General features: G+C 32.6%; 3 protein-coding genes across 7 annotated transcripts; 1 reads left to right on the forward strand and 2 right to left on the reverse strand.

Moving 5' to 3' along the window:
- Nucleotides 1–410: 410 nt before the first annotated feature.
- On the reverse strand, nucleotides 411–7,217 carry LOC122403287 (diphthine--ammonia ligase). 4 transcript variants are annotated; one of them, XM_043406749.1, is made up of 15 exons: nucleotides 6,956–7,148; nucleotides 6,678–6,870; nucleotides 6,547–6,602; nucleotides 5,907–6,109; nucleotides 5,578–5,762; nucleotides 5,425–5,498; nucleotides 4,660–4,840; nucleotides 4,357–4,448; nucleotides 4,189–4,279; nucleotides 3,942–4,116; nucleotides 3,698–3,865; nucleotides 3,028–3,329; nucleotides 2,302–2,629; nucleotides 2,117–2,218; nucleotides 411–2,042 (listed from the first exon to the last, which is right to left on the reverse strand). In XM_043406749.1, exons 4-15 carry the CDS (start codon nucleotides 6,019–6,021, stop codon nucleotides 1,738–1,740), a joined length of 2,118 nt encoding a protein of 705 aa, XP_043262684.1. In that variant the 5' UTR covers nucleotides 6,022–6,109; nucleotides 6,547–6,602; nucleotides 6,678–6,870; nucleotides 6,956–7,148; the 3' UTR covers nucleotides 411–1,737. The 4 variants fall into 4 exon arrangements, with proteins under 4 accessions (XP_043262684.1, XP_043262675.1, XP_043262693.1 ...); XM_043406740.1 differs by having other exon boundaries at nucleotides 6,543–6,602; XM_043406758.1 differs by lacking the exons at nucleotides 6,547–6,602; nucleotides 6,678–6,870 and having other exon boundaries at nucleotides 7,107–7,217.
- Nucleotides 7,218–8,280: 1,063 nt separating this feature from the next.
- LOC122403306 (REST corepressor 2) lies at nucleotides 8,281–15,718 on the forward strand. Its single transcript, XM_043406772.1, has 10 exons — nucleotides 8,281–8,507; nucleotides 9,059–9,127; nucleotides 9,267–9,341; nucleotides 9,435–9,649; nucleotides 10,211–10,393; nucleotides 11,138–11,248; nucleotides 11,835–11,923; nucleotides 12,269–12,443; nucleotides 12,590–12,904; nucleotides 12,989–15,718. Exons 1-10 carry the CDS (start codon nucleotides 8,405–8,407, stop codon nucleotides 13,070–13,072), a joined length of 1,419 nt encoding a protein of 472 aa, XP_043262707.1. The 5' UTR covers nucleotides 8,281–8,404; the 3' UTR covers nucleotides 13,073–15,718.
- A 1,582-nt stretch (nucleotides 15,719–17,300) lies between these two features.
- On the reverse strand, nucleotides 17,301–22,761 carry LOC122403313. 2 transcript variants are annotated; one of them, XM_043406790.1, is made up of 8 exons: nucleotides 22,518–22,761; nucleotides 21,530–22,419; nucleotides 20,688–21,447; nucleotides 20,194–20,611; nucleotides 19,962–20,122; nucleotides 19,737–19,888; nucleotides 19,273–19,659; nucleotides 17,301–19,184 (listed from the first exon to the last, which is right to left on the reverse strand). In XM_043406790.1, exons 1-8 carry the CDS (start codon nucleotides 22,593–22,595, stop codon nucleotides 17,336–17,338), a joined length of 4,695 nt encoding a protein of 1,564 aa, XP_043262725.1. In that variant the 5' UTR covers nucleotides 22,596–22,761; the 3' UTR covers nucleotides 17,301–17,335. The 2 variants fall into 2 exon arrangements, with proteins under 2 accessions (XP_043262725.1, XP_043262720.1); XM_043406785.1 differs by having other exon boundaries at nucleotides 19,962–20,104; nucleotides 20,688–21,453.
- Between the last annotated feature and the right edge of the window lie 92 nt (nucleotides 22,762–22,853).

Genomic DNA, 22,853 nt, shown 5'->3' on the forward strand with positions numbered 1-22,853 from the left:
AATTTATGTGTATAATAAGTTTGTATTCTTGACTCTACTTTATTATTGATAAAGTTGCGAATCGTAATAGAAAACTAATCAATGAAAAGACTGCTTTACAGAATTATATACGTTCTATAATAATCTTTAAACGTTTCTTTTTAAGTGTACATAATTTGGTGCTGTTTTTTTGTTTTAATATTTCCATGTGTTACATGCTTAAGTAAATAACAATTTTTGCCAATAAGTTTCATTTACAGAAAGGTTAACAATCCTACAATTTATTAATTTTTAACTTTAAAAAACAGAATCTAAAAACTATGTATGTATCAGGAGGTTAGAAGGGAATGTAATCAAATATAAAACGGAGTAGCAATTTCTTAAAAATATATATCACTTTCTTTATTTTTCTTTCGCAATATAATCCTCGGAATAGTATTTTGTTGCGAGAGTTGGATGCTTGCAAATATCATTTTTTTTTTTTTTTACATATTTATAGTAACGCAATATCCACGTCGTAAACAGTATGCTCCGTTATTCCTCGTGTCGTTAGAAATTCATATCTTCCTTAATATTCACACATAACCGATAACCAATTGTCTTGTTTCAAACTAATTACACTTTATAATACATTGCAAGAATGTTTTACATTATTTAGCAATATATGTACAGAAAAAAGAGGATGACAGTATTGAAATGGTTTGAATAATGACCAAGTTGCAAAATACGAACTTTGGTATATCGTTGCATGAATGTTATACTGTCAAAAATATTCTAATACAATACGTATCGTTTTTTTTTGTTTTGTCTTTTTTGTACAAGATACATCCCTAAAGCATAGATCAGTTATATGCAATATAACTACCGAGGACTTGCACAATACTTTTTGCCAAATAGATATTTTTGTAAAGCTACATATTCTGCCATTACGATACAAAAAGTTTGAATGACAACGGAATAATATCGGCAGCATTTAAAAAGTGAAAGAGGACAATTTGCTGAGGAGTGCGCGTCTCAAATTTCCGCTTATCGTTTAATCTTTTTCAAAGATTAAAATGAACATAAATTGAATACTCTTCTCACGTCGCTGATAAAATTCACAGCTTTGCCCCTAATACGTTTGATACGTGGTAACACCTTCATTTCCCTCTTTAAATCCAGTTTACCTTTGAGCGCTACTATAAAAATGGCTGTGCACGCGTTCAAATTCTTTCATAAAATCACACATTTAACACTCCGCACGTATCGTGAAATATGTGAAAAATAAAAAATAGCTTGAGCAAAAAACGAGGCGTAGCATACAGTACATGTTATGAAACGACATAACGTGCTTTACATTACGTAGAACACTTACACTAACGGGACAAAAAACGATTCAAAATCCACGTCGACGTCCCGTTGACTAGCCGAATATAAATACACTATGGACAAAGTGTCAAGTGAATTTCTGAGCAAACCCAATAAGCGCGACCAGTAGAAAAGGTGAAAATAACGTTTACATTCGAGCACCGATACTACTAAATAATTATCATTTAGAATATACATATATAAAGTTTTACAACCGTGGTCAACTTTCAATATAGCCGTTAAATGATTTTTGTATATGTATTAAAATCGATTTGTCATATGGCTTGTAACCCATTGATTGAAATAATTTAAACGGCAAATAAAATCCCTTTATAATCCTTTAGTGACGCAGTAAATTTTTTGTTTTTTTTTTTTATAAATAATTGACAACGTAAACATCGATGTTAGGCTTTACTCGTGTCTGATGCCACATATGGATAAAAAGGTACTGAAATTATGTAAGTGCGTCGCCGGTACGATAGTGGTAACTAGATTTCGCATAGAAAATTTCGAAAGCATGTCCTGGACGAAATTCGGCCCCGGCGAACTACCGACCTTGTAGAAGATCCGTAGGTTACAGGTCGGATTCTCGGTTTGCGATCCCTTTGTGAGTTTGCACAGTACGTACTCGAATGCCTCTGTCAGTTCGCTCACAGTCAGTTCTGTAGAGGGCAAATTTGTTTCCGTGGCTAAATTACCAGTCGAATTAGACGAACCTATTCAAAACACATTCTTCCTTATTTCACTACAAAGAGAACAAGTAGATGCATATTTATACAAAAATATGTACCAATAGACATGTAACATACAATCGCTGAAACATTGTTCTCGTAGTTCCACCTACGCCTTATTGCTACTTTGAAATTACCTACGCATTTTCCAGTCTCTTCATCTGCAAACAAACAAATATTTTTTTAAATAGAATCGTCATACCGGAATTTCTCATACCTTCTTCCTTTTTTTATCCACACTTACATTCAAACCTATTATTATCCCTATGAGCCCAAACGCACCACTCGACCTGAGCACCACGTGGGAGGTTCGGTACAACAATGTAGTCCACAATAGCGTTATTTGTTCGTTTTTCCCATTCCTTTCGTGCGTCTGGTATGTAACTAGAGTGAGTCAAAAAACAGATACCTTGTACAATGTCCCTGAGTTGCGTATTTGAGTCCATAGCTTTAACGATACGATCTATATGCCTCAATGTCAAGCGACATTGTTTTTTAATGTTCAAGTCCAGAATAGTCATACTACCAGGCACTAAAGGTATTTGTCCAGCGACTGAAATAATATCGCCCACCTAACAAACAATTATTATACCATTACAGTAACTCTTGATGTTAACAAAAATTTAATTATTCTACCATTACGTCTATATTTTTAACCACAAGTTGGAAATCTCCACGGATTATTAGTAAATATGGCTTGTACGTTCATCTGTTACTTATCAAGCATTTAACACGTTCACAGTCCGTGACTGGAATTGATATTCGTTTTAAAGAGGCCGGACAGTGAACGTGTTAATATTTTATTGTCATTCTAGAAAACTTTTATTTTGTTTGCCTCGCTGTTGTGTCTCTTTTGTAAACCAGATGTGTGTGCGTGCGCGTACAAATGCGCACATACACACATTTTGTCTACACATATACACACAGAGACGTGCACGCAAATTTCTTTTTTTAACGGTAGTACACTCACACGAACAGCTTGAGAGTAAGGACCAATGTTCGCTGGTGCCCAGTGACTTATGCTCTGAACATGCATTGTGTGTCGTTTGTGAACTTTCTTATCACCACAGTCTTGAGTTTCTTTATAGGCTATAGCGTCAAGCACAACGTGCACATTCAACGGACATTCCACGCATATACGGACCGGTGGATTTATTTTGCTCAGACATGAGGTGTAAGCTTCGTTTATAGATACGTAATTTGACATGTCTTTTATATACAATGTTACGGCGACGATGTCCGATATTTGAAGATTCTCCTTCTTGACTAGACCTAGACAGTCGATACCAATGTCTTATCAATCTACGTCGAGCACAGAGTGTATCGCTATTACGTGAAGAAAAAACAGTTTAATGGGTTACGCCACCCTCACGAAGAAGAATCGAAACTTTTCAACTCATAGTTCGTGGCGATAATTTGTATAGAAATAATAATGCAGTGTATTAAAAACTTTAAATTTCAAGCATCGATAGAACTGGAATCAAGAACTTTCTCGTATCTGATGTAAATATAAAAAATATTTTTTAAAAGCATAGTATTTTTATAAAAAGATTCGTAAAAATACCTTCCGTTTTTATGCCACCAAGGTGACGTAATCCCTTAACTCAGAGGTAGGCTTAAAAGACTCAAAGTTTACCTACTGCTTAATATCTCCAATGCTTCTCGCATCGCGGATTTCGCATCCGGATGCTTTCCAGCGACACCGCCAAACCAGAACCAGCCGGTTTGATTCTTATTTACTACCGGTATATCAGGATAATCTTCTTCCTCGTATAAAATTTCCATAGGACTCGGTGGGTTGAACTGGCCTGCATTGTTTTTACGCGTTCCATTAATTTTTTGAAAAGAAAAACGAAATACTATCGTATTGTTTAAAATGAATACCAGAATTCGACGTTTTCAGATTACTGTCTATACAATCGTGTTCATCGTTCTCGTCTTCCGATAGATTACAACCATCCTGCAATTCTGGACCAATGATCTCTGCGATATAATCAGCTGGGATTTTAATAGGAACATTCTTTAATCTCTCTTGTAACGTTAATCTTTCCATGCCATCCTGAAAAAATTGCCCTTCGATTATGTACGAATTTATTCGAAATTTTTAACAGAACAAGATATTTTGACTAACATTTTTATCTTGTACATGTATTTTTTTAAAGTTCAAATATCCGACGGGTGCTATGTTGTCGTTCGAATGTACTACACTTTCATATTCATCTCTAAAATAGAAAAGTATTCATAGGAACAAAATTTAACCGATTTTCCATACATATTTATAGTAAATCTTTCGACTTACATTACGATACTTTTACTAAATAATGGACAATCTAACGTGAACGTTTCATATTCTCCTCCTTCTCCACATACGTTTACACCATACTTCTCTTTCTGGAAAAAAATTATCGAACAATTGATACAAGTTATAAATATTCCCACGCGTTATCGAACAATGTATTTAATGTATTTAAAATTTGTTTTGCAGGTATTTCGTAAGAGTCCATTGATACTTGGGAACCTTGCCAATGTTGGATTAAATTGAAGGAAGTACTCAAATAGTTAATGTTTTGTGTCAAATTAATCACCAAGACGTTTTACTTACTATCTTGGCAAGATGGGATTGCATTTCAGAGATCGATTTACCCAAATGCCTTGGTTCAAGGCCTAAAGCTGCCACCTTAATTAAAACTGCATTTACAGAACTTTCTATCATTTCTTTTAACAAGTCATCCTGTTCTCGTCTCCATAAATACGATAAAGAAACAAGACCTAAACGACTACATCTGAAAATGAACTTTTACTATTAGATATCTTTGTTGATGTTTAACACTCGGACGGCGGCGTCCGGGTCCGTTCGGACCCCACTCTATATATAAGCGCTCGATTCTTCGATACTCGACACAACGTACCTTGTGTTTACGTTAGAACGATAACGAAACGAACACGGCTCAGAGGTTGTATTTATCGACAGTATTCTGTGAGACCTCTAAATATCAAGTCGTATTCTGGGCCTTGTTCAAATTTAGATCAACGTTATTTGAACGTGTTGTATCGTTTTGTAATTATTCCGTAACATTACGATGTCTAGGACGAAAGAACAATCGTCAGAAAGTAAACAAGTTCTTCGCGAGCTGATAGATAGTGAAGGCAATAGCGACAGTGAAATTTCATCCGATGAAAAACGTTCATCGCATAGTGATGCCAACCCAGAATCAGAAGATTATCAAAGTGAAATATCACGGACCCGAACGGATCCCGTACCGCCATCCGAGTGTTAAACAACATGTAAGTTTGATATTTTTTTACTTTACAGTCTATTAATTTCAAGTAAAAAGAAACTAGAAAGAAATTTGTAGTAAATAATTACACATTTTCCACACGAATTCGTTGATAATCACTCAGAATAGCCCCCGATGAAACAGCTTCTATATTTTCTTTTTCCTGAAATAATAAGGAAAGATTAATCCTAATTTATCGTTTGTATGTTCAACCTGTAACAATTATATTAAAATATGTTTACCTTCACTTTAGTCAACAACCTAAAGAGATCTTCAACTTCATCGTTCTCTGTTGGATAATAACATTTCTCTTGCATTTTTGATCTACCAAATGTTGGTTCACGATACATTGGCAAGCCTATAGCTTCTGCAATGTACTCAACACCCTGATATCCAACAGTTTGAAACATAAACGAATCTAGCTCATCTGGAAAACATTTAATTTTTATGTCATTCGTTTCTTATCGTATCTTATCATTTATCAAAGATAAGATATTGAAATAGATTAGCATATCTTCTTTTTTTTTATCGTTAGTTTTGTATATAATTATAAATATATTCATTAATTTACCCTTTCCAACGGGATATAAATTAGCTAAAGCCACAATATCATGGCCTGCAGCTACACATTGCATCATGTTAAAGCAAGAGTCTTTACCACCACTGACTAGTGCAACAACCCTCATGTTTCTGTTTTACACTAAAAGTCTCTTGAAGTAGATATCAGGAGCTTGGGGTGCAGATAAATCTGAATATATTCTTTCAGACAATCATCTGGAATAAAATTATTGAAAAATCAATAAAAATTAAACAGTTTTATTACATTATTGATAAATAAAATCTTTTAAAATTATTATAACATTTATCTATAAAATCATATAAACTATCTTTCAAATGCTACACATATAACTCCATACAACAGCGTAAACAAATTACACGACTATATCGATATTACACATAAATATGTATGCACATCAAAATTAACAAACTAAAAAAGAACATACACACGTATTAATTCTTTCATTCCAAACATTCGTATCGGAGCAAATTATAAATACCAATTAAGAAATATTTGAGTCAGGGATAAGGAAATACACGAAATAAAAACAATATAATTGCAGGAGTGTGTAAAGATATTTAAGATTACATATGTATACATTGCCAGTGAGTATACATTAAGCCAAAATTAAATTTATGAAATACATACGCACGTCTGTTTCTTGCACAGTCTAACTTATAAATAAGACAATTTAGGCAGCAACATTCCCTAAGGAAATTGAAAAAAAACTGAGTCCTTCGTTCTCCCTTGATTCAGCATGTTTTAGAGAAAAGAAAATCATACGCTGTTCCCTTAAGTAAAGTTGCACAGGAGACAGAGATGAAAAGGACACCGGATATTCATTTTAACTTGTTAATAGGTGTAACAATTGGCTGGTGAACAAAAATTAATCACTGTACTACTCTACACAGTAAATGTCACGAAATCCGGAAACGATCTCCATAGAATCTGGATTTTCCTCGGGAATGTCACAAGGCTGAATAAGGCGAAACATAAAATCTGACTTAAACGAAATGTTAGAAAAAGGATCAGCGATTATTAAAGAAAAAAAGAATACCTACGGAGAGATTTTTTGGTTATTGCCGATCTCGGCTAGATGAGAAATATTACGGAATGACGCCGAGCAATGAATTGCACGGGGAACGTGAACGATAATTTCGGGCTTATATACGCTAAAATAAACTCTAAATTCTCAACAAATGTAATATTTACATTAGCTAGGCGACGAAAGTTCCTTACACGGCAAAGTCTATCAGAGACTGCGATTGCTTGATAGTGGCGCCTCTCGACGATAGAGCATTTCGCATAAACCGTAGAATTGAGGTTATGACTTACTTTAAGTTTAATATTGTTCATAATCCTTATTAATCAAGCTTATTTGTAAATTCAGCCTTATCATAAATTATATTTCTGCTTCTTATGCCTTTATATTTAAAATTGTACAATATTTTTATAGAAATTGGTGTTGCCTGCGAGAGATTCTCAAATATATTTCGTGCGACCATACCTCGTGACATCATCAATGTATAAGATATATCGATGTCTCGTTATTTCAATCTGCTTCTATGCTACATTTTACTGATCATGATACAACTTGAGCCAAATTATAATCACAATTTTTCCTATTGTATGTATATATTATTTATTAATCTTTTTATTCTTTTACGTATGTCATAAAATAAAGGTATAATCTGATACAAAAATGAGTACAGTAGCATCAAGTACCAAGTGTGTATTTGAAAGTATTAGTTTAAAATTGTTTTCAAATTCGTGCTTTTTCCAATTACATAACTTCAAGTCGTTTGTTTATTAACATCGTCGTCACTTGTTTAGGATTTTAGTTTGGGCATTACAAATGCAATCATAAAAATATATCGTTGAGACAAATATACATATACAATGTACACATACACACACACACACCCTCGCACACACATGTATATACATATTTTGCTTCATTGAATATGATGAAATAATTAAAATACTCATAAATTTTATACAGCGGATCGCGTTTCAGAAATAAAAGTATCATTCGTATTACAATAATCAAAAACAACTTTGTAGTTGATTTAAAATATTATTACATGTTTTACAATTATTTATTATTAACGCAATGATATCATGAATAATTTAGAATCTCGTTATTTTTAATATAGAAAGTTTAATACATCTCTATCTAAATAATTTAATTGTATCGGAATGGAAAAACGCAGCCATGAGGGTGAAAAGGGATTAACGAAAAACTGGTTCCCCCAGATGCAATTAATTTCGAAATACATTGAAAATCTACGTCGCCATCTTTACTTAGTAAATCGTTGTCCAATCGGATCACTTTCAATAAGCGGCCATTTTACTTTCGCTACGGTCGCACGAAGCGCGAGTTAGATTCTACGGAGTACCGTGTAATCGCAAGCTACCGCTTGCATCGCAGGTTTCGTGGGTATTCCGTGCTAAAGAGGCTTCGCTGGCGTAATAATTCGATAAAATATTCACTAAATAAAAGCTGTAACATGGTTTTGGCGGAAAGGAACTCGGAAAATGTTAGAAATGGGCGCAGATCAAGGGGCCCCAGCCCCAATGGACAATCCGAATCCTCGAGCGAAGAAGACGGAGGTACCAATTTCATATTGCAATTAAATTATCGTTATAATTAATTCAATTTTTTCGATTGATGGTTTAATTGATGTATTGTAAGTATAAGGAACCTCAAAAACTAAATTTTTATTTGGAAGCCTATATATTTTTCTATTGATCGTACGCGAAAATCCGTAAGGATCTTCAAACAGCGCGCCCCACTTTTCCTCTTTTTAAGTTGTTCGCATTTCCAACCAATTCCTGCGGATATTATTATGAAATGAATTTGAATAATTTGTTTATGAGATTGTTCAACTTTTACTTTCGTACGACTTACCAAACCATATTTTAGTTTTGAATCGAAATCTACAAACTATAATTGAATATTTTATGCATTAATATAAATTAATAATGTCTAAATTATTCATAAATATCGCATTACATGTATTAATTAGATGAAAACAAAGGTGATTTGCTTCTTCTTTGGTTGGACTGATTTGAAATTTTTGTAACACGAGTAAAGATTTTATTTATTAGTCATGCAATAACTATGATTTTTCGTGCAAATTAAAAATCATTACCTTTTAAAGTTCCAGCAGAGAAAATACGCGTTGGGAGGGACTATCAAGTTATTGTTCCCGAGTTTGTTCCAGTTAATGGTATGTTGCTGTAATGTTATTAACTATTTAATAATTATTAAATATTTTATTACATCCGTACTGTAACTTTCCTTTTGAAGGGTGAAAAATGGTATTCAATTGTATTTTAACTTCTATAATTGTAAACTTTATATTTTAGAACGACGATTAGATCAATGCCCTGATAGAGCGCTCCTAGTGTGGTCTCCTACTACTGACATACCTGACCAAAAATGTAAGCATCGAATTATTCGTCGTTACTTGTTTCATTTGCAAATTAAATATAACAGTATGTTAGTTGCTGAAGAAAATGATTTTTTTGTTACAGTGGATGAATATATTATATTGGCAAAGGAAAAATATGGTTATAACGGAGAACAAGCATTGGGAATGTTATTTTGGCATAAACATAACTTAGAACGCGCTGTATTGGACTTGGCTAATTTCACACCATTCCCAGATGAATGGACGGTCGAGGATAAAGTTCTCTTTGAACAAGCTTTTCAATTTCATGGAAAAAGTTTCCACCGTATTCGACAAATGGTAGGATCCATTGCCCGGAACAGTGGTTCTTAATCTTAAGTTTATAACACACTTTAAAAGAGGGTTTTTTAGGCTCACAGTATAATTTAGAGAGAGATATCCGGACATAGTTCTTAATCGTGAGAAATTATAATATCAAGAATTCGATTATCGGTTGCTTGCAAAAAAATTTAGAAAAAGAATAAATTTAAATATAAATGTCTTAAATGTTTAAAATATATTTGTGTTTTTTAAGTCTTTACTGCATAATGTGCCAAATGGGGACCCAATAAAATTCATGATGTATAAATAATCAAGAAATAAGTTCTTTTTTGAAAGATAAAATAAAATTCATGCAATAAAAGGTTAAACTGATACTTGTTCTGGACTAAATTTTTACCTTTATTGAATTCTAGTAATAGTTTTAATGATGATACGATTTACTGTACAGTATAACAGACTAGTATATAAATGACTGGTCCACAGTCTAAATTTAAATATACTATTAAAGTTATATTTTGTCATAATTTCATATTATTTTTATTCGGAGAAGTAATATTTTTTTGAATTGTATGTTTTCAGTTACCTGATAAATCTATAGCCAGTCTGGTCAAATACTATTACAGCTGGAAGAAAACACGAACTAGAACATCGTTAATGGATAGGCAAGCAAGAAAATTAACGAGCGGCGGAAAAGAAGGTGAAAATGGTAGCGAAAACGGAAGTGAATTAGGTTCCAATACAGACAGCGAATCAGAAGAAAAAGTAAGATATTTAAAAAAAATATCTAACAAACGCATGCACTAGATTTTTGCGAAACCATCAGTTTCTCTCTCTCTCTCTCTCTCTTAGTAAAACAATAATTAAATTCATATACATTATTACAAAGCATCTATAAAGATTGTTATTCGCTAGAAAAGAATAACGAATTCGTTTTAGTCGCTTGTTTAATTTTTTATAAACCTTAGAGCTTTATGTTTTCATTTTGTTTTGCTATTTCTCCATGGAATTACTTTATTTTAAGTGAATTAACATTAATGCTGTTGCGTGTGGTAGTGTTCTCCTTTCGCTGCATCTTAATGCCATGGCACTGGCTTTAAAGACACACATGTTTAATGTGCAAATAGTTATATGCGTTTAAAAAAAAAAATGTATCCACACGGTAACGTATTCCATGCGGTGAATGAAACAAATATAACAAGGCCACTGATCTACAATTGGTGAACAACATTAGAACCGAAAATAAAAAATTAAATATAAAATGAATTCGTCTACGTAAGAAAATTCTAACTCGAACGATATATAAAGCTGACATATATATATATATATATATATATATATTATTTTCGTTTCTTAACACTTGGTGCGTACACGTATTTCGTAATACGATGCGTGCAAATAGTTTCCGAACTGTTTGAAAACCAAGTCAACTTCGCATTAATCATGCGAAACTAAAGTTATTTGCGTTATCGTTGTATCGTGTGTGAACGTAAATGTGGGACGTTCCAGAAATGGACGATCCACCGCGGAATACGTCGTGGAAAGAACCAAGCTGTGCCAGGAAGCCAAGGCACTGACGCCAAAGCCCCGTCCGACTCGGAAAACGCCCCTCAGGTTCAGGTACTCAGCCTAAACCTTACCCAGTTGCATATGCTTATTATATTTTGCTATTTTGTGTCTCATATTTATTTCTCTCTCTCTCTCTCTCTCTCTGTCGTATAAATTCTTTTGTCTTAACAAAAAAGATAGTGACGAAACGAAAGAAAAATTTAAGTACAAAATCATGTACAGAGGCAATCTATGTGTTAGCAGATTCGATAGGCTGAAACCTTACCGAGGAAAAAGTATTGAAGAGCAGAATTTTCTCCTAGAAAGATATAACCACGTGTCGCGATATTATTAATTTCAAGAGAGATTGAGTCTCCATTGCCTGAATATATTATAACGGAGCTGTGTTACAAATACAGAAATTCAGTGCTTCTGATTTTGTATGGCAGGCCGAATCAATGCGTACAGATAGAGTTTCCAATATTATGCTTTTGTACATACTTCAATATTTTTGTTTTGTAAAAAGAATCACTCCTAGAGATTTATAGTTTAGTTACATGTTGAAGAATTCAAATGGAGGGAGAGGGCCGGGGGGAGGAGGGGGGTTGGGGGGGGGGTTTATCGGACTTTATTTTAAAAAGGGTATTATGTGTTGTAGGGCTCGTGTAGCAACTGTGGCGTTGCTTGTCATAGTGTTCGTGCGACGCCGAAAGGACACGCGTGTCACAGCTGCTATCTGCACTGGAGGTCAGTGAGTGCAAGTAAAATTAAATATCAGTAATTAAACGATAATCGGACCTTTCCTCGAAATAAGAATGCTCATACAAGCATTTTATTATAACAATATACCAAGAGCACAAATCATGATCTTTAGACATCCTTAAATATATAACACTGTATAGCACTCGTATCACTCAGTACGTTATTTTCGTAGATATATGAGCATTCTTATCAGTGCACCAGCTAACGTTTTCGCAGAACCTTGCATTTCATAATACCTGTCCTCTCTTATAAAATCAAAGTATATCGTAGATCAGACCCATCCTTCAGTAAAACAGTCAAATACATTGCAAACTTATTCAAATGATTTAGGCGAACCGGTGTAGCAAGGCCGTTAAGTTCCATGCCAGGTCGTACAAATAAAAGAAAACCACCTCGCGGCCTGGTCGTTAATCACGATGATTTAGCAGCATTGGCTGGTCAACAGAATCAAGCAAACAACAGTTTACAAGCAATCGACACTGAAATTGTTAGCCTAAAACGCCAAGTACGTTTTAAACAAGATTAATGCGTTTACAACAACAAACGTGTGGATACATTTTTTCGAAAATATTTTAATTACTTACGTATCTTAATGCTTAATAGTAAAAATCTGCATTTACTATGTGAACGATTTTCTTTTTCAACGCACAGATACAGTCGAACAAACAACAAGTAAGTGCATTAAAACGTAAAACGACTGACGGTATTGATGATTTGCGACCACCGGAAGTATCGAGCCGTATAAACGCTCGTTGGACAAACGATGAATTATTATTAGCCGTTCAGGGCGTCAGAAAGTACGGAAAAGACTTCTCCGCGATCGCTGATGTGATTGGAACCAAAACCGAAGCTCATTTGCGATCATTTTTTGTTAATTATCGTCGGAGGTATAACTTGGACGCGGTTTTAAAAGAATACGAAGCTGAAAATGGTCCGATATTGATTGACGACGAAAAAGAAGAAAAGGTAAGTAAAAAACATCTTCGGTTTAATTAATTAACGATATTAAGTAAGATACATTGTTAAATTCCTCGTATATTTGTGTTTCAGATGGATGTTGATCAGCCAAACGAAACAGCGGAATCATCTCAAAAAACGAAATCATCCGTGGGCCTTGGACAGACAGCTAAATAACAAATGAGTATATTATTGAGTACCAAACGTGACAAGAATAATCACAGACACTTTGATAATCGATAATATCAGAAAAAAAAAGAAGGTATTTGTCCACGATTCATTTTACAATTTATATTTCTTTTGTTCTGTTGTTGTATCGCTTTGCTATTATGGTAGTGCGATTTTACATTAGGAATAATGTTTATTTGAACAAGGGTTGAATACGAACAACGGAAACGAAACAGAACGAATGATTAGAAACTAAATGAACATTAAACAAAGCTTAAAACTACGTTGTACACGGCACGGTGCGTTTCCTTGGCTGATTTGTCCTCGTAGATATGGTGGAGAGAGGTACTCTCGTGTGCAGCTTGGCACCAGGGATTTCAATTTAACGCTCTGTGAATAGCTTGGGATTGACATTAGTGAATCTTGTACCGACCGATAGAAAGGTTAATGAACTCGGAACGATAGAATTTGACAGACGCATTGACGTCATCTAAAAAAACATTAGCTTGCGTCCATGACGCCACGCTGCACTCTCGGTCTCTCGTTCCCCGGTTCCACCACTTGTTAGACTAAATCTTGTACACGTTTCTCCTTAATCGAATACCAAGTGCAAGAAAGAATTTTTGTTCAACTTGTGCGTAGTACGGCGATTCATACAATGAACATATGGATGAATTGATACGGAAGAAAGCGTGTGAATGTATTCAGCTAGCGTTATGTTTAGTGTATGATATATTTTGTATCTATCTAAAACGATGGGACTTTTTATTAAGCAATCCGATAGAAGTGGTGTTCCATTAAAGACATTTAGCGTATCATTTTTAGAAAATGTGTAAATTTCGTTAAGTTAATGCATCCAAATACAAGTATAAGCATTTTCAGTAATATACATTGTATGTATGTAATTATGGATGCATATTAGTTATTTCTTTGGTGAGTACTCTGTAGCACATAATATTTCTAGGTATACAATACGTGGAACGTAAAATGTTCCGTTTTGACTAATGAAAGTAATTTAAACAAAAAGAAATTACTGATTTCGAATGTGGGAAGATTCATTAATAATGGATGAAGAATCAATAAGATTGTAAAAATGTTTAAAAAAAAAATTCATCGTTTCCAACGTTAAGAAATTCATATATCGCTTGGTAACAACTATAAACAAAACAATTTTTACGCCAGAGAATTAAAATGACAGTTTCGTATGCGGATAATCAAGGTATCTTGTGACTATTTCATTACTCGAACGATTTTTTACCCGTGCTCAAATATTCACTAGCCATTGTAAAGTTTTGCCGCTGTAATATTGCTACGTTTGTATCGATTTCAAGTTTTGCATGCATTTTGTGTCAATTTATTCCTTCTATATTTAATTGTTTTTAGAGAGAGTTTCTAAGAAATTTAAATTGTTTACGTTACGGAATTTGAAATATACAGATAAGGGGGGAAAAGTATAAATGAAAACAACCACTATTTACATTTAATTTATGTAGAATATTTTCAAAATAATTTTAATACTCTTCGTGTAGTTATATAAGATTTTGGTGCCGGATGGAAATTCTTGTATTCGTGCCTATGCATTTCTGGGCGTACAAAAAAGGTTTAAGGAACACAAGGTTGCAAGTTAAAGAGATATTTTTTCTTTTCTCTCTCCTCGCGTCTCTTTATACCAAACTGCCGTGTGTACCTTTAAACTATAATAACGTTAAAATTTGCCGTGAGTCAGACAATCTTCCACTCTATACAGAAACAAAATGACGAGGGAAAAAAGGTTTCTATGCATCTGTCGATTTTTAAATGGTTGAAATTATTGATTATGATTACACGAAACAGAAGATTGAAAGGAAAAGGTTTAACACATTCGTTGCTAAATTATTTTATTTAAAATATGGAATTGCAACGATTGCGTTAAATAAGCTATCTGCTAGAGAAATAATGCTCAATGAAAAGGTACAGTTTCATTCAAATTTTAAGAAAAGAATTGTAATATTTTATCATGATACATCACAGTGTGAATTTCTTTTACAAATTTTATAGAATAACAAATTTGAGGGGTTGAAAATCGTGCTGCAAAAAAAAAAAAAAAAAGAAATATCAGATTAAGGAAAATAAATATATTTTTGTGGCTTACTGCTACGTACTTGATCCAGTTGTATAAAAAAAAAAATAATGGTTCCTGAATATTTCTATTGTATTATGCAAAATTATGTAACAAAAGCACATATATATATATATATATATATTAAAATTGACCGTATTGCTAAATAACGGTGCTTATATAATAACGAGCACAAGTTTTTGTACTCCGATATAGAGGAGTATCTCATTTATAATAGAAAAATATATTGAATAATTTTAACGGGGCAAGTTCTCCTCACACGTACAAGAAAAAAAAATACTTTCAAAGAAATTTCCCAAAATAGTTTGTTGTTCTTACAATGTTACATGTTCGAACGAATATAAAACGCATATATCTGCTTACATCTTGATATAGTTATAATTTTAGAATGATAAAAATGTTCTCACTGAATCTATTTTCAAGAAATCATTTAATCGCGTCAATTGTTCTAAAAATTCAGACTTCGTGTTAACTGTATTATAGATAAATAATAATTACTTCGATTCGTCTTTACTGATCATTAAAGCCAACCTAAATCCAATTGTATATGAAAGCAATTTTTAACAAATTACATGTGAAATCGATAGAGTTTAATTTAGCAAATGAAACAATTATTGTTGGAAAATATTTTTAAGAACCATTGACTTCCAATAATTTTCACTGCTTTATGATAGAATGTGAAAATTCAAATATGTGTGATTTTTAATTGTAGTTTCACATTGTACATCTACATTTACTATTAATAGCAATAGTAATAATACTGTTAGTTTAATGTTTGTCTAGGTAGTATCGACTACTTAATGTTAATAAATAAAAACACTCGCAAGCGTTTGTGCACGATTTCTTTGTCAGAAAGATGTTATTCCTTTAAAATGATTGTCAGATTAGGAGGCACTCCTTAGCAATTACTATATAAACATACTTTGATGTAAATAGAAATGATCACCAAAGAAATTTAATGTAATCGTTAGCGACATATCACAAAGATGGATCAAATAGTCGCTAGGACTATCTGGTCGAACGAATAGTTTGCAAATTCAAATGCAAATATATTACGATCAGACGCGGATAGCAAATTATTCGGTGTTCTTTTTCCCCCCCTACAAATTATTTTATTTGAACGATACCCTTACAATTGTAAAAAAATTTGAATATTTAGTGAACTGTACCTACACGTAGAAAATTATTTGACTTTATTGCCTTAATATGAAGTAACTTTTCGAATCGTTTAATACAATGTAATCTGTTATGCTCTGATCAATTTTCATTACATTCTTCGTTAAATCATATAGGTCTTAGTATGTGTAATTGTTTCATACGCGTGAAGCACGGCGTAGTGTTCAATTATATTGTTAGGTATAAGGTTTGAATAGCGTAAGATTGAAGAAAGAAGCTGCCTTTGAATACTCTGTTGCATAAACTTCTTTCTTTCACGCAAATGGCATCTTCTTTCTTCAATTGTTATTTAATTAAAAATTGCATTTAAGCGAAGGACGATGCGCAATTAGCGAATAAAAGTTTCTTCAAATAGAGAAATCTGCTTAATACCTGAATAATTTTCAAATTGAATTTTTGTAATTTTATACGTCGCCGATATTTTTCTTTTCATGATATTATTGGAGCAATGCATCATCGAACACGTCGATGCCACACGATATAGTTTTAATTCGTATGACTTAGCTCGACCATTGACCCTTGTTCAATACAGTGGGGTCAAAATGACCCCCTCCCCGATCTGGAGTCAGGCGAGGGTTTAAAGAAATGTAATTTCTTGAAAGATGTCACGACAACAAATTCACTAGATTATATTTAATATCGCGCAACGGTGCAAACTGTAGATACGATGGAAAGAACGAGTATTTCGCAATGTGTAATATATATTCTATGATCGTTCAAAATTTTCTAATATTCTGATACGATTAATGTAGTATAATGTAAATATAAAGTTATAAGCTTTGTGAATGTGTACACATTCTTATGTCCGTAAGGTGTACAGATGTATTTATTCAGGATTATTAAATATCTCTTGTGTACTTTGACGAGTTACAAAGCATTTATTTCGGGACACCTTAATAATAATTATTAGTTTTTAATTATAAAATAGATCATGATTGCTTATAGTTTATTCAAATTACAATTGTACATTATTTTTATTAGTCGTATTCCTGTATTACAATTCTTTGCTTTCTTAATAAATAATCTATGCATTTAGTATTTAAGAAAACTTCTAAATTAGTAGAATCGAGACATTTTTCTTGGAGTTGATATTTCGTTCCATTTTTACTCAAGACATCAATGACATCATCGTCATTGCGTTCCGCGGAATTTTCTATAGAGCACTTGTTAGAACTGTACTTATTTCGTACTATGTAATAAAAACAAAGATTTAAAAACTTCGACTCTTCCCTGTAAAAAGGATTATCATCGTGATAGAAGGGATTTTCAATTGTTGCGTCGACGTCCATGTTTTTAATACTGTGCGTGAACAGTTTTACAAAGAATGAATTTGTGTTCTTATTCGTGGCAGATTTCGATCGATCGAATATAATTTCGGACAGTAGTTTTTGATATATGTATTCAGTGTGTTTCGAATTACCGCGTTCGATGTTAATTATTTGTAAAACATGTGCTCTCAAACTCTCCGCAATGACTTGACGTATTTCTAAAATTTCATCCTTCAACAAAATTAAACAGCAATACAAAATCGTTAGTTGATTTTCGTTTGTTAGTTCTGTAAAGCGACGAACTGAGAACTGTATAAATTCAACTGCCATCTGTCTCATATGTTCTTCTTCGTGAATACATAAGTCGAAAATATCGGATAATATTTTACTTATAATTGTCTCATTCTTAGAAAACATTACTACTAGCACGCATTTCAAACGCCAGAAACTGGAGAACGTTTCACTTTCTTCTGTTTGAAAAGATAAATTATCTAAAAATTTCTCAATATGTAATTCACTAATATGCGACAATGGGAAATATTTTAAATTTCTCAGAACGTAATTTACCATTGCATTCAGAAGCAATTCGTTACAATCATATTCGTTCAATAATAAACGAGTAAGAACACATTTTAGAACTGGTATGCAGTAACCCAAGTAATTTAAGAAAGAAGTACTTTGATTAATGCAACAAGAGTCTAAAATTTTATGTAGAATACCACAGTCGATGCTATTCGTACGTTTAACATGGTCTGCATATAATTTCATAGATAAATCGACAAATTGGAAGAATCCTGGCTTTATCTTCTCAGACGATAATACAGCCACGTTCTGATCAAAAAGAAATATATCCGTAATATGTATTTGATCAGAAATAGATTCTGACAGTTGTAAAAATAATACTTCTAACATGTAACATATTTGTGGATTATTTAACTTTTCGGCCATATTGCTCCAAATTCGTAATATTTTTCGAAACCGTAACAATTCTACGCATTGTTCCGATTCATCGATCGTATATTGTATACAGTTTGATTGTAAATTTATATTGTCAGCTTCAATCGATAGCTTTTCTTTCAAATATTTCATCGTTAATAAATAGCCGTGTATCAAATTAACATTACGACTCGAGGAAACGTCGCGTTTCAATTGTGTAATCTCCGATTCAATACTCAAAAAGTCTGTCAATGCTGCGTATGCTTTCGCAGCTAGGAGTCTGACGTATAAAACGGGATTTAGAAACAAAGTACGAAGTAAATACTTTGCCTTTGATGTAAACTCCTGCGAAGAATAGCCGATCAAGCTGCAATCGCTGCTTGAAAACTTTGAAAGAAGAATAAGAATGTGCACAATATTTGAATGTAAATATAACGCGGTAGAAAAGTTCATGAACGTAGACGAAAAAGTGTGCAACTCTTTTATAACGTAATCTGCGAGTACAGGATAGTGTGTGACAAAGTGGTCAATAGGGTAACCGTTTCCAAAGTCTAAAATTTCTCCATAACTTTGACCTACCAGTCTTGGAACAATTGCACCGAACAATTGTAGACTTGCGTTTCTAAAAAAAGTTTGTAATCTTTATAGTTCTTCTATGTTTAGTTTTAGTTAATTTTAATTTACATCTCTATAGAAACTTTCAGTATTACCTTATAGTCCATATTTCAGATTCCAGGTATTTAAAACAAGTCAACGAAATCCTTTGCATATGTGGAATTAACTGTGCACGTATTTCTTTATCGGCTACCAAGGTACACAAAAAGTGTAAATGTCTCGCCCACGGAGAATCGTGTTTAAATTCTACACTGTTTAGAGAAGCATTTGAGAAATCGTCCAACAAGTCTAACAATTTTTGTACTGCAAAATGTAGAAGAGGTCTATCTCTTCTATTATCACTGACAACAATTTTATGAAACATTATCGATAATCCTGCACCTCTTCTGGTAATATTTAAAGAATGCATCGCATAATTTTCTAAGATACGCAATATGTGCGTTTTAGGTAAGTCACAGTACTTAGTTTCTTTGCATAAACGTCTACAATTTGTAATTTTCCTCAATTAGAACTTAATTTAATTAATTTAATTAAAATTTTAATTGAAATTATATAATACCTAGTTAAATGTCCTATTGCTGTACCAGCAGACTCCACTACACCTTTGTGTCTACACCTGAGTAATATAGCAACAATAATATCGGTAGAACATTCGACAATTTCATCCGAATACATTAATATTCCTATTTCACAAGCTATTTCACAAGTGACCTGGATAAGAAATAGATTTTGTTAATTTTGCTTCTTGCCGGTCAAAATTGCATAACAAAAATCAGAACTTTACCTTTAAGGACATCCAAATACAAGAAATGAGAACTTGATGTGCAGGAGTTAAATTTAACTCGTCGAAATTAATTCTGTTAACTTCGCTATTTTTAATCACTTCGTTAATTGCTAATCCCATTTCCGCAAACGAAGATGAATATTCTGAAAATTGAATTACGTCTTGATTCAAAAGGAAACATTTTTTACACATTTTACGTGTTCTAAATTCTTGAAATCAAACATTTATATACCTCTGTTCTCAGATTTTGATGAAAGTACAGACAAAAAAAAATCTGTAGCATCCTTCAATAGATGTAATATTTTTTCAACAAATTCTGAAGTTAAACAACAACTTTCTGGGCCACTTTTAAACACAATATTTAATAAAGCAGTTAACATGCCATAAAACGGTTTATTCTGAACAATTGCCTTTAGTATATCTTCTTTCATTTGCGTTAATTGACTTGCAGCTTCATTAAGCAAAAAATCTGAATACCTCGAGCGATTATTACAATTCCTGTATTCATTTTTATCACATACTGCAAGAATAGTACCTTCCAAAATATTTATAGGTACCCAGTTTGCTAATATTGATACCAAAGCAGCACCGCTTTCGATCTCATAAAATTTAGAAGAATTACAACGTTTTAATGCCACTCGGTATAATACCTAAATAAATGTTTTGTATCTAATTAGATTTTTTAAAAAAAGATTTAAATGTGAATTACAAGCGAATATTTCTTACTTGCTTCTCCAAATTAGTTAAAACATCCTTGTCAAAATAATTAACGATAATAAAAGTACTTAGTTGTTTGACATCAGTTGCAGAGTCTAACACAAGTTTTAACAAAGCAAACAAGCTTTGTTTATTCGTGAACTTCCAGTTTCCAGTTGCCTTCAGATGCTTTTGCAGCAATAAAGTACAAGACGTATTTTCAATGTTATGGGATTTATTTAATCCATTCCCATTGCTAAAAGACAGTATGGCTCTATATAAACTTAAACCAAGTATTTTTCGTTGATAACAGGAGCCAATTTCAAAGCAATCCAACAGAAATTCATGCAACCAATGTGTAATGTAATATACATCATCTATGCAATCTGATTTAGCGTCGCACATCTTTAAAACATTGGCATATAGTATTTTAAAATATTTGACAATGCCATCTCTCATATACACTGTTGTAGCATTTGCATTATGCCATAAGAAACTTCTTATTGCATAAAACTGATCTCTGTTTTCATTGTAAAATTTGTTTACTTGGTAACAATTTATTGCAAAACCATTTAATCTTATAATCTCCTCATTGTGATTTATATAACATTCGATTTTTGGTTGTTGTGGAAGATCAATACGCATTTCGCTAGCCATTCTTTGAAGATGTGAACATAAAAAAAGTCCATTTATATCCCTGGTCAAATCCCATAAGTATGGTAAAATGTTTCTGTACTTTTTAACGATTGGTTCAAGCCAATATTTACAAAGAAACTGAAGATCATTGTGACTGGTACTGAAAGTAGTTAAAAATCCATATTTAATTTTAACTTGTTGTATTACCACATATATCAATCTACAAGTAAACTCACTTTTCCATTGTTCCCCAATCATGAAAAAGATAATTTATTATGTGCCCGAATGTTTCCTTCCATTCATCTTCGCTTAATTTCTTTATAATAGCAATATAAACCTTTGTGCCTGCCGAGCGCAAATAATGTTTCGTCAAACTCGTAGATACGGAAAATAAAAAGTCATGAGATGTCATAATTTTAACGTTATCCCAAACTTGACAAATTTCTGCAAGTATATCGTATTTTATTTCATTCTGCCAAGAAATTTTATCAACGCAATATTTAAATACATATTCCAGATATCCATTGTATTTTTCCTCCATAATTTTCAGGTACATGTTAAAAACGGATGTTGAGTTTTGTTTACTTATTTCATTAATAGCATTACACCAATTCGAAAAAATAATTGCTTCTAATTTTTGCTCTATTACTATGTCACACGTATTCCAAAAATCTGTATCCATGGTTCTGCGTAACCACAAGTACAATATTTTGTACGCGAAATAAGAATGTTTAGTATATTTTATGCAATGTTCATATACAACATTCAAGATGAGAACGCAAACATCATCATCGGAGTATATTTCTTTACAATTTACTTGTAAATATCCATAAGCACAAATTAATTGAAATAATTCAGGCTTGATAGTATCATATTTTTCATCCAAAAAGTATAGTTCATTGGAATTACACTTTAAAAAATCATTTAATGTATCTTTCAATAGAACCAAAGTAGGTTGCATTGACAGTAAAGCAAAAAATGTGTGGGAAGCTAACAAGGTTCTTTCTCTTCCTATTTCTGTGTTTGGAATAAAAGTTTGTAGAATGTACGCAAGAACTGGTTGCCATTCTTTCAAATTTTCATTATTCCATGGCTGTTTATGCGACGAAGCATAATTTATTAGTTTCTGAAAAGGTAAAGAAATAAAAGTTTGCAAATATAAAGAAAATGGACATTAATTATTACAATCAAAATTAAAATGTCACTATATTGAAATATACTAACTCTGAAAATAACCGTGTCTTCTGTACATGTTTCCAGTTCTCTGATTAAATAATTTAATTCCATACTATTTGTACACATTTTACTATAATTCAGAGACAGAAGTTACACTCTTTTCGCTTTAATTCAATGCTTATGCTCTTGTTCCCTAATCGTACGAATTGGTATTTGTTGTTTGAAAATCAAAAGTAGCTTTTGTAGCAAGCTGTGCAGGTGCATCAGATTTTTCTGTTTTATTCCCATCAAGGCTACATGTTCTGTAATTAACAAGTAATAATATTGCTTTTTAACAATTTCATTTTACACCGATTATAAAAATAATTATAACATAATTAATTC

The sequence above is a fragment of the Colletes gigas genome, unplaced genomic scaffold (genome assembly GCF_013123115.1).
Source record: "Colletes gigas isolate AHSC1104 unplaced genomic scaffold, ASM1312311v1 Colletes_gigas_Sc00002, whole genome shotgun sequence".
In the NCBI taxonomy this organism is placed as follows: Eukaryota; Metazoa; Arthropoda; class Insecta; order Hymenoptera; family Colletidae; genus Colletes; species Colletes gigas.

Bases quoted from the DNA above. Each gene is read 5' to 3' on its own strand.
- LOC122403287 (XM_043406758.1), bottom strand. From the start codon at position 6,021: ATGAGGGTTGTTGCACTAGTCAGTGGTGGTAAAGACTCTTGCTTTAAC. The intron at 5,499-5,577 runs GTAAACATATTT...TTATTATTTCAG, and splicing joins GGTTGTTGACTAAAGTGAAG to GAAAAAGAAAATATAGAAGC. The intron at 4,449-4,659 runs GTAAGTAAAACG...ATTTTTTTCCAG, and splicing joins AATCCCATCTTGCCAAGATA to AAAGAGAAGTATGGTGTAAA.
- LOC122403306 (XM_043406772.1), top strand. From the start codon at position 8,405: ATGGTTTTGGCGGAAAGGAACTCGGAAAATGTTAGAAATGGGCGCAGA. The intron at 10,394-11,137 runs GTAAGATATTTA...GGGACGTTCCAG, and splicing joins ACAGCGAATCAGAAGAAAAA to AAATGGACGATCCACCGCGG. The intron at 12,444-12,589 runs GTACGTTTTAAA...TTCAACGCACAG, and splicing joins TTGTTAGCCTAAAACGCCAA to ATACAGTCGAACAAACAACA.
- LOC122403313 (XM_043406790.1), bottom strand. From the start codon at position 22,595: ATGTGTACAAATAGTATGGAATTAAATTATTTAATCAGAGAACTGGAA. The intron at 22,420-22,517 runs GTTAGTATATTT...TTACCTTTTCAG, and splicing joins AAGACACGGTTATTTTCAGA to AAACTAATAAATTATGCTTC. The intron at 20,123-20,193 runs GTATATAAATGT...TTTTGAATCAAG, and splicing joins ATCAAAATCTGAGAACAGAG to ACGTAATTCAATTTTCAGAA.